Source organism: Oryzias melastigma, linkage group LG8 (assembly GCF_002922805.2).
Source record: "Oryzias melastigma strain HK-1 linkage group LG8, ASM292280v2, whole genome shotgun sequence".
Lineage (NCBI taxonomy): Eukaryota > Metazoa > Chordata > Actinopteri > Beloniformes > Adrianichthyidae > Oryzias > Oryzias melastigma.
Window position 1 is genome coordinate 6,941,413 of NC_050519.1, and position 11,253 is coordinate 6,952,665.

General features: G+C 38.6%; 1 protein-coding gene across 2 annotated transcripts in view; it reads right to left on the reverse strand.

The window, feature by feature from the left end:
- LOC112146412 (C1q-related factor) overlaps window positions 1–10,557 on the reverse strand; it is a 21,255-nt gene extending 10,698 nt beyond the window's left edge. For both annotated transcript variants that reach the window (XR_002919264.2, XM_024272218.2), the window contains exon 1: window positions 8,652–10,557. Coding sequence is in view for 1 of the 2 variants with exons in the window: in XM_024272218.2 (XP_024127986.1) it covers window positions 8,652–9,260 (609 nt within the window). In the remaining variant the exon portion in view is untranslated. The remainder of the gene's footprint in view (window positions 1–8,651) is intronic.
- Between the last annotated feature and the right edge of the window lie 696 nt (window positions 10,558–11,253).

Genomic DNA, 11,253 nt, shown 5'->3' on the forward strand with positions numbered 1-11,253 from the left:
ATTTAATAAGATTTTTCTAGGCTGTTTTGAAGTTTGGCTAATATTTACATGCTAGCTGTTTAGGCTACTGTAGACTATTTTAAGTTTTTTAGGGTGTTTGGCATTCAGCTAATATTTCAGCAACATGCTGGCTGTTTTGGCTAATTTAAGCTTTTTTAGGTTGTTTTGGAGTTTACCTAATATTTCATCAACATGCTAGTTGTTTTTGTTAATTTAGGCTTATAAAAGGTTTTAAGGCTGTTTTGGCTAATATTTACATGCTAGCTGTTAGGCTACTTTAGACTTTTTTAAAAAAAGTTTTCTAGGTTGTTTTGGCATTTAGCTAATATTTTAGCAATACACTAGCTGTTTGGCTAATTTAGACTTTAAAAAAATGTTTTTAGGCTGTTCTGGAGTTAGGCTAATATTTACATTTTGGCTAATATAGGCTTTTTTTTAACTTTATGGGCTGTTTTGGAGTTTGGCTAATACTTACATGCTAGCTATTTAGGCTACTTTAGACTTTTATAAAAGTTTTTTATAGCCTGTTTTGGCATTTAGCTAATATTTTAGCAACATGCTGGCTGTTTTGGCTAATTTAGGCTTTTTTAGGCTGTTTTGGAGTTTGGCTAATATTTACATGCTAGCTGTTTAGGCTACTGGAGACTCTTTTTTTAAAGTTTTTTAGGCTGTTTTGGCCTTTAGCTAATATTCCTGCAACATGCTGGCTGTTTAGGCTAATTTAGACTTTTTCAGGCTGTTTTGGAGTCTACCTAATATTTCAAATACATGCTAGCTGTTTTAGCTAATTTAGGCTTTTTTAAAAAAGTTTTTAGGCTGTTTTGGAGTTAAGCTAATATTTATATTTTGGCTAATTTAGGCTTTTTCAGTTTTTAGTCTATTTTTAAGTTTAGCTATTTTTTTCAGCTACATGCTAGCTGTTTTGGCTAACCTACGTTTTTTTTTTTTTTTTTTTTTTTTTTTAGTCTAATTTGGGTTTTAGCTAATATTTTAGCCTGAGCGCTTTTAGCTATCAATTTCAGCATCTTCAGCTATCAGCACTAACATCTTCAGCGGCCAAATTCATCTTTCAGCATTCACACTAGCATTATCACAGGTAATGCTATATATTTAGTTCATAGTTATATTAAAAAAATTACGTTTTTAAACTTTTAAACATTTAGTTTTAGAGTGCACAAAAAATATTTATCCCCGACCTACGGTGTGTTCAGGATTTTGGCCCCTTGTGAGATTGAGTTTGACATCCCTGATTTAACAGCATCAGTGCATTTATAGATTATCTATTTGTGCTTCTCTGTAATCTGAGTCTCAGAACGTTTTCACGCAGATCTGATCTTATCCTTCAAGTATCCCTTTGCTTTAGCTCTGGCAGCCTCTTTCACTCTCTAAAACTTCCTGATTTAAGATGTTTCACTTTTTATTCCTATACATATGAAGACTAAATAAAAAATTAAGTCGTTCGTGTGGCAAAGATGAATTCCTGTCAGTCATCTTTATTCCTACGTGACACTTCTCTGCTTTTAAAAGGATCATTTAAATGTTCGATCACAGTACAAATTGTAAAATGTTTCAATATTTAACGTTCGGCTGCAGGAGGTGTCTAGAACGTCTCTCAGGAGCAGCTTTTTCCTCCGAAAAGCTTTGTCTGGCTGACAAGGACACGTCTTGTGGCTTCTCTCAACAGGGATTTGTTGACTTGGTGTTGAGCCCCCCTGTTTAGATCAATGACTCTTTTGGCTCTTTTTAAATCAAAGCATACTGTTGTCTAATTGTGTTTGAACACTCCAGCCGTGAACCGCATGCGTAATGGAAGCTTAGATGGTTCCTCAACCCTTGAGCCGGAGTTTAGCCATTTCCAACAACTAGACGCACACGAGCAGAAAGCCCCACCAAGATAAGCTTTCAAAGCATTTTTTTTTGGTGCACTCACATACACAAGAGGTTTCAATTCATTTGAAATGATGAAAAACAGGAAACTGTGATGAGTTCCTGGAGAATTTCAGCGGCACACAGCAGCATGTGTTAAGGTTCATTTGTCGGAAGATCCTAAGCGAAAACACGTTAAGAGAAATGAAATGGTAACAGGAGACTTGCCATCTGTCAGACGAGACTAGAAAAAGGTCCTCTGAATTAATTCCACCAGCTGTTCTTTTCTGTACCTGCTCATTTCACACAAACACGACTTTACTGCACTAACCTCTGAATCTTTTTCAAATTTGTAGGGATTTTAAAGTCAAATGGGGTCCAAGGAATTATTTTATTTGTTGAGTACAAGAGGAAATATCAACACTTTTGGAAAACGATGGCCATTAAAATCTCTCATGGGGAAAAATACTTGCAATTTGGTCTTTCTACTCAAAAAACCTTTTTAAATCCAAACTTTTTGCCTTTTTAAGGATTCCGTCCAATGAAAAACCAGATTTTTGGTGTTTTTAACTTGTTCTTGTTGTGTTTTTATCATGATTTAGGACATATATGACGAAAATTACGCTTAAAATTGCATGTAGATATATATAGATAGAAAGATAACTTTAATAATCCTCCAAGGGCATTTCAGTGTAAACAGCTCTCCACCAAGAACAGATAAAAGACATGACGGTAAAAAACAAAACAAAAACTGTGTATGAAATAGAAGGTAAAATCATAAAAATAATGAAATAGAATAATGAATTGTTTGTGTAGTTATGTTTTTAGGTTGTTGTGAATCAGGAGCTGATGAAAAAAATATGTTGGAAAAGATTAGTAGTAGTGACATATGTGGTATAAATGTGTGTATCCGTGTACGTTTTTATATTTCCTTATTCAAGCTGGAGTCTTGCTCAAAATTGTACGGCTGTAGCTCCAGAACTGTTACACTATTAATCTTAAATTGAGGTTGTAAGCTAGCGGAAAAGAGTATAAACAGATGGATGATGGGTAATGCAGTTCCGCATAGTGCTGGGCGATCTATATTGTGTAGGCGATGGAAAAGTGCCAATTCTCTTCTATTGTTTCTATTTGTTTATTTTTATTGCTAAACATTTGTGCAAAAAATAGTTTTCTACTAAGAAACGTGAAACTGTTGTACAGTTTAATAAAATGTTTCTCATTTGTGACTATTAAGCCACTCATGAAAATAAAGTCAAAGAAAAGTAAGCAACAACATTTTACTTGTTTATACCTTAAAGTATATTTAATTTTGTTATATATATCGTTTTTAAGATATAAAATTACGGCTGTGCATCTTTCTCTCTCATACGATTCAATACGCATCGCAATACATGGTCCACAAATCGATACATAAACGATTTAACAAATATTTTGGCGATACGATATAAAAAAAACGCTAAAATCTTGATATTTCTTATTCTTATGGGTTTTAAAGCTATAAATATTTATTCATGGCATTTGACGAGACAAGCATTGATGTATTGACATGGAAGATGGTTTGATGTCTTTTTGTTTGAATCGTAGGAACATAAGAAGACAAAAATTGTAGAAAAAAAAAGAAAGAAAAAACTGCAGTTTGGCAGAAATAGAAAATTTATTTATTGATTGTAATAATTTTGTTCATTTGTGTGGTTTTCAAACGATACTGGAGTTTCTCAATCGCATTTATTTTTTATATTTCTGTTACTCCAACATGTCAATTTCTAATATCTTTTACATCGATATATGACATTATTGATATCGCGATACACTATTTTTTTCCATATCGTTTAGCATCAGCACAACTTAGAGACAAATTTCCAATGAAAAACCCTTTTTTTAAAAAACTTTTTAAAAATAAAAATTGGCTTAAACTGTCTTACTTGTCTTAAAGACCTGTGAGAACGCTTTTTCAATAGATCAAAAGAAGATTGTAGTGGGACTCTAAGAAAAAAAACAGACTCTCACACTTATGGTCACATTTACCTGACATGTTTATGGTGTGAAAAACACTTTCACAGGTAATGACGTGTCATTAAAAGAAGATATTCAACACAGACAAGGTGGTCAAATGGAAAAATCTACAATATCCACCTTCCATTTCATTCATTTCCCGCCTGACTCTGATTTTTTTAAAGCATTGTGTCCTGCTTGCGTTCTTCCTCCTGCATTAGCTTTCATCTTAAGTGTTGTCGGGAGTGTTAAACACACCGATACGGAGCAGACTGTGAATCATCTGAAGCCACCGACTCACAGAGGTAATTGTGGGTATCAGCTGAAGCCTGAATTCAGGGGACACGTCTAAATGTCAGGGGCGTGGGGAGAAGCGGAGAGAGACGTGTTTGCATAAGAGGGCCAGAGGCACTTGTCCGTCTCCCAAATGGCCCTCATTATAATGAAGAAGCCTTGTGAGTCAACAGAGTTGCATGTTTGAGTCAGCCGTTCATCGAAGGCGATCCATTTTTCTATTTTGGCCCCCGTGTTTAGAGTCTCTAGATAAATGAAATGCAAGACATTAGCGGCATTTCATGATCTGCTTATGTTAGCGAGCGACGTGTTTGCATTGCTGAGCTGTAAAGACTTTCATCAGGGGAGGCGTTCGCCTATACAGCGCCGTGTTTCCACTGTAATTGAATTAAAACCGACAAGTGGTGGGCAGTGTTCAAACAAGTTGTGAAGCTTTACCACTAAATGATAGACTTTCTTCGCCGCGCTTGCAGATGGCAGCTCGATGTCATCTTGACATTTCCAATCTGTGTGGTATTTCCTAACAACGTGGGCCAATCTTCATTTAATAGTTCTCGCACCTAATTAGGCCGTCTCTAATGTTCCACTCGGCAAAGTGTCAAACCCAGTGTCCAATTACACGGCAGATCAAGGCCAAAGGTCCGCCTCCACCACTGCACAGGCTGATTATAGAAGAAGTGCCATGATGTACAGAACGGCGAGGGAAGCGGCAACACGTTTACTCTCACACATGAGAGGATCGATACCGCCGGCGAGGAGACGGCGGCTCTGAGGGTGGCTCTCTCAAGCCCTGCCTGTCTTTTTCAGACAGACTCTCTTTGTTAAGCGGACGCACAAAGGCCTTTCAGTGCTGAAGTTTCACCGCGATGAAGAGTAGAAGGTCTGAGCATTACCAGAATGTTAAAACCCACCAAGACGAGAGAGAATCCAACTCAAATATCCTCTTTAATTCTGTTAAATCCGTTTACTATTATAACGTCTTATGTCGGTAATCAAAACAGAGCAGACATTTTCCAGATGGCTCCCATGTTTAATGTTGGGATCGTCACCAGATGCCAAACAGACAGCGAAAGTTTCACCACCAAATCTAAAGATCGTCTTTCTAAGGAGAGATGGGAAGAATTTAAACAATAAGTTATTTTACAAATTCTTTTTTTTTAGGATTAAACGGCTGATTTCCAGTCTCTCGTCCTGCCCAATGAGGATTAGTCTAATCCAGGATCACATGAGGCTGTTTTATCTCTCCGTGGTGACTCTTTGGCCAAACTTAAAATAAGTCAGGAAGACCGTCAGATTCAGTTCTGCCTTACCAAAAAAGAAAACAAATAAACAAAGCCTGCAAACTAAGACTACCAAACCCCAAACTAAAATAACAAAACCCAGTAGTGCAAGACTGCTGTGGACAAAGAGGGGAAAAAGAACAAAAAATAAAGACAAGAAAAAGAAAATAGCATTTTTTTAAGTAAGGATTACTTAATTAGCATTTATTACATTTAGATGAGTTAAATGTATAAATTGATGACTGAGGTGAACATAGATAATAAACTATGTAGGTTTTTACATCCTGTTGACCTGAAGCCGTCTTACCTCCAGAATGAACAGATGAAAGCAAAACTTTGATAAAAAGTTTGATCTTTTATGAGTTAACAAGGATCAAACTTTTACGAGTTAACGCAGATCAAAATGTATGTTTCTATATATTTATATGTATGTATTATATGTATATCTGTTTATTAAAATTGTAATACTGCCTCTCTCCAAGCTGTTTTGCACATCAATCATGGACATATCTGCACATATTTTATTACTGACATTTATTTTTTTATTTCCTTATATTGCACAATTCTTTGCATATATTTTTACATATTTTATATTATGTCTTGCTACATTTCTTATTGCCAAATTTCTTTCTTTCTTTCTTTCTTTCTTTCTTTCTTTCTTTCTTTCTATCTATCTATCTATCTATCTATCTATCTATCTATCTATCTATCTATCTATCTATCTATCTATCTATCTATCTATCTATCTTAAAAGAATATATTATCTTATGTTGCATAACACTGGTTATTAGCTGATCTGAGCTTTTATTTTGAACTTTTTTTCAACTTTATTTTGAAAATAAGTTTAAAAAAGTCACATTTTGAGAGATGCTGGGTTCTTTTTATATTTTTGCTTATGTTTGTGCCAAAAAACAGACATAATTCCTATTTATTATTTAAAAAAAAGAAGGTCATGAATGCAAATCTGAATTTTTTAAAGGCTAAAATAAGAATTTGCGTCTCCTTCTAGGTTTTAATCAGTAGTAAACGAGCTCAAAAGGCTCTTTTACTGGTAAACAACAAACTAAACTTTCTAAGTCACAATTTTCTGACCATGAAAATCATTGATATCTCTCTAAGTTTGCAAACGTAATCTTTCTTTTAAGATGAAAAGTTCCCTTTAAAGGAATGAGCATCAGCGGTGCACAGAGGAGAGATGGAGGGCAGCATCAGCTGGGGTGGGTGTCGGGGTGGGGGGCGGCACACAGGGCAGGCGTGTGTCTGAGCATGTGCGAAAGTGTGTGTTTGTAAGGAGGAGACTGCAGTGGTAATTGCTGGGGAAGAGCCATGTGCACAAAGGACGCTGAAGCTTATTAAAGAAGGAGACAGAGTGATTATTCACTATGGTCCTCTTGAGAGACTGACGCTGAAGTCATTGCTTTTAATTAACTCTGAAACGGTTTTGCGGATTAATAACAATATTAAGAAGGGAACGGAGAAGAGAAAACAAACCCTGGAACTGGTTCAAGCCTTTTAATTACAAATAAATAGACAACAACTTTTTTTTTTTTACTCCAATTAAATACTTTCAATTTGTTTCATCTCGTTTAAAAAGAGGTTATGATAAAATGTAATGTTTGGATGCAGAAACTAAAAGGAAATAAGTTTAAAAGTGAATATGAATGGAAATTTAGTAGAAAATTCACTTTTTTAGTACTTTAAAAAGTTATCTGGTTTTGCCAAGAAAGATGAAGTATAGATCCTCCACATCTAATAAGAACTTCTGGAGTGGGAGGAACACATGGTGGGGGTGAACCTGCTCTGCAAACACAGCACTTCAGCGCGGCCAAAAGATGATAAAACACTCGTATTGTTTGTAATTCCCTCGGCCTCCGCCGTCCCGACTCACACTGTAGCTTTTTGCTGCTTTAATGAGCTGAGTAAAGCACAAGTGTGGATTCAGGAGATTCGGTTTAGCTCTTCATCAGTGATGAAGCTGAGCTAACATCTATAACCATCCACGTTCATTTACACAAACTAATGCCGGCTAGATTTTGCCTAATAAACACCACAAGGAGACTGCTCATTTATGCAAAATCTGTTTAAAGGACAGAAGAAGACAAAGAAGTTGTTGCCACTTTGTAAACATTACACGGGTCTCTGGAGATTGTGGCGTCTAACTTAAGTGCCTCCTCTGGAGAGCACGATGAACATAAGGCGCTTTATGGGAACATATGTTCTTTTTCACCTTCCATATATATCAATGCTTTTACAACCATCCATAAACATTAGTGTTGAGTGAGCATCATAAATGGAAGGTGAGTCCGAATACTTTCTTTTTTTTTTCTAGAGGAACTTTTGGAAAACTATCTTTAACCATAAAAGTTCATTTGAAGTTTTTGGAGGATAAAACTGTCTCACAAATCATCCAATCTATGAATATGATCCTGAAAACTTTTATTCTTTTTTTATTGAACCTTTATATTCACTGATTTACAAAAAAAATGTATTTATTTTATTTTTTGAAATATTTTCAATTAATGACAATAATAGTTATTATTAAAAATAATTATAACCTTACAGAAAAATAAAATATGCAAGTTTAAAGACTTTTATTTAGCCTTTTTTAATTGTTTTTAATTTTATTACCTATAAAAATTTATATTTTGAGCCAAAAAATATATTTTTATGACTAGAAGTGATAGTTGGACGCTTGAACCGCATAATGATAATAAAACATATGCATGACAAAAGGAGAGGATAAATCATTATGTCTGAATAAAGGCAGCAGTTTGAAGTTAACTTGGATGGATGTTAAATGGTGGAATTCTCCTGACAGCAATTTTAGGTAATAATAATAAAAGTAATAATAAAAATAAAAAAATCATCAAAAAATCTTTTTTTTTACATTTTAAAATTGAAATTACAGGTGTCCGCCACTTTCTCAGGACATCTTTTCACTCCACAAAATTAAAAATCTGCTTTCCAATTTCTCTGACTTTAGAGTAAAATAAAGGAAAATAAAAAAAAAAAGGAGCGAGCGGTTTTCCTCCTCTACTTCAGAGCGCACACGGCGTCAGCGCGCATCAATCGGGGACAGCCGCGGCTTGCAGCCACTCGACACATCTTTATCTCCGGGCGCAGCGTCTGCCGCGGCTGGAGCGCACACGGTCCTAGAATGTTGTTCTGTTTTTGTCTGTTTTTACTTCAGCTGAAGGAGAGTTTGCGTTCACTGACCTGACCGTTCTTGCAGAGATCTGCCCACATACTTGTGCCGTCCCCTCCTCTCATCAGCACGTGGTAGATGAAGAAGTAAGTACCCGGTATGCTGCAGATGAACTTGCCCGAAATGCCATCGTAATTGTTGCCAAGGTTGGTGACCACGTCATCAAACTTGAGGATCTCGTAGCCTTCGTGGGGGTTCTTAAGCCCTGCGTAGAAGGCCACCCGAGGTATTGTGCTGTAAGTGGCGGTGCTGATAGCTCCGTTGCCCCCTAGACCCAAAATCCCAGTCCTTCCTTGATCTCCTCTGTCACCAGGAGGCCCGGCTGGTCCCGGTGGCCCGGGCTCTCCTGGCGGTCCCGGGGGTCCGGGCTTCCCCGGCCTGCCCGGCTTTCCCTGCGGACCCTGGAGCAAGGTGGACGGTGGAAGAACGTTGCTGTGGTCGCTCAGCGCCTCCGCCTCCGCCTGGAGCCCGGTGGAGCTCGTGCTGCTGGCCGGCGTGCCCTTGTTCAAGTAAGGGTCGCACACCATTCGACAGGTGCCCAACATCTCATAGTGGCTGGCATCGGTTCCCACGGAGCTGACGAGCACAGGAATGAGCACCACCAGCACCAGGACCAGCATAACCCCGACAGCAGCCGCCACCAGAGTCTTCCTCCCGATGCTGAGTCGGGGAAGGGGCTGCGCTGCCAGCGTGGGTCTCCCGGGGGCAGAAATGGTGACTGCTTGGTGTGGGGAGCCTTTCAGCTTGGAAAGGGACCCGGCGATCCCGAGAAAAGTTACAAAAAGAGCCGCAAGTGTGTGAGACAGAGACCCACATACACTTGATGCAGCTCGCTGCTCCACTCAGTCACACTCGAGAAGGCAGGCAGTCACTCACACGTTCAAGAAGACTTAAGGAAGCCCAGGCGTGCACGGGAGTTACAAACACAGTATGACATGCAAGAAGAAGCAAAAAGTATGCAGGAGCCCAGAGGAATGGAGTGAGAGACGGAGGGAGCCAGTCAGGAGGAGGGAGAGGGAGAGAATGAGAGTGGGTGAGTGTAAGAGATACAGAGCAGCCACTGGGTTTGTGTGTGGTGAGTTTGAGGCGCCGTGTTCTCAGACTTGGCTTTTTATACAGCAGCGGAGCCGCCTCCCCCCTCCCCTCCGCGCTCGCCGATCGAATAAGAGGTTGGTGTGGTTTCGTCCCCTTTCCCTCTCCGGCTCACACAGAGGAGGGACTCTCATCATGCTGCAATTCTCCCCATCAGTCTCCTCAAAGGAGGAGGAAACACCTCGCCATCCCTCTCCCCTCACTTATCCCTCCTTTGCCCAATTCTCTTGTTTTTTTTTTCTTTTTTTCTCACCCTCTTGCTCTCTCCTCTCTCATCAGCATCCAGCCTCTAAAAATAAAGATAGAGCTGTGGAAAGACAATCTTTTTTTTTTCTATTCCTGGAGGTGGGTTCTAAAGACTCATGAATATACGTCCAGAGACACAAGAAATACTTAAAGATCCAATGAAAACTGTGTTTTTGGAGTTTATTTTTGTTGCACCAGTTATGTTAAGTTGGGGTTGGGAGGGGCTGTAAGCTAGTGGGAGTGTAAACAAATGGATGATGGGAAATTTCTAATGAAGTAGTGCCGCTCTGCAGAAACAATGTCCAATAAACCAACACAAGTTTTATTTAAATTTGTCTAAAAACAGCTTAAAAGTTTATTGGAGTTTAGTTCTATGGGGTCATATCATGAAAAAACAACTTTTTGAGCTTTTAAATGTTCATTTCTCACTATAAAGAACCCTAAAAACCTACACTCTCAACAGAAGCCCCTCACATACCCACAAAAATGAGCGGGTCCTCACATGATGACATCACAAGGTGAGAACCGCCCCCTCCAGGAAGAGTCTGCTCCACCTCCAGGCGAACACAAAGCTCGTGTCCGACTTCCCCCCCCAATCACTATACAGAGCGTTCACCATTTTCTAGAGCTGTCCGAATCTACTAATTCCAAAATAGAGTACACAAGAAATTTCCCAGAAGTCTTTGCGAAAAACTGGCATGCATTGATGCTCACTAGATTAGCGAATATAGACCACAATGCATTGTGTTTAAACGTGTTTAAATGTAATATTTGAATAAACTATCCACATTTTCACCATCATAACTCATAAATAAACGTCGTGAAATGTTCGTATTTATTCGATTTTCACTTCTAAAAAATCGTTGACGTGATATCCGGTGTTTAAAAAAAAGAAAGAAAAGTAGTGAGCATTGCATCAGAATTACCTTTAAAATCCAGGGCACTATATAGTTTTTTTAGTAGTTAGAGATTAGGGGAGGAATTCAGACACAACCAAACACTCTCTCCACAAAGCTAGCGTCGATCAGGTAGCTTTGTGAGATCCACACCTCCGGCTCGTGCAGTCGCTAGTTTAGCGATGGCAAAGAAACGCTCATTCGATTTAGTCCTCAAACTTCGTGAAGAAACTTCTCGTGATGAATGCGACGGGCGGCTCATTTTACCGCAGTAATCTACACGACACGTTGGGATAGATCCTGAACGTATCCGAGAATGGCGCAAGCAGACAAGATATAGGGAGGACGACAGGAGAAAGGGAGCAGACTACTTCCTGGT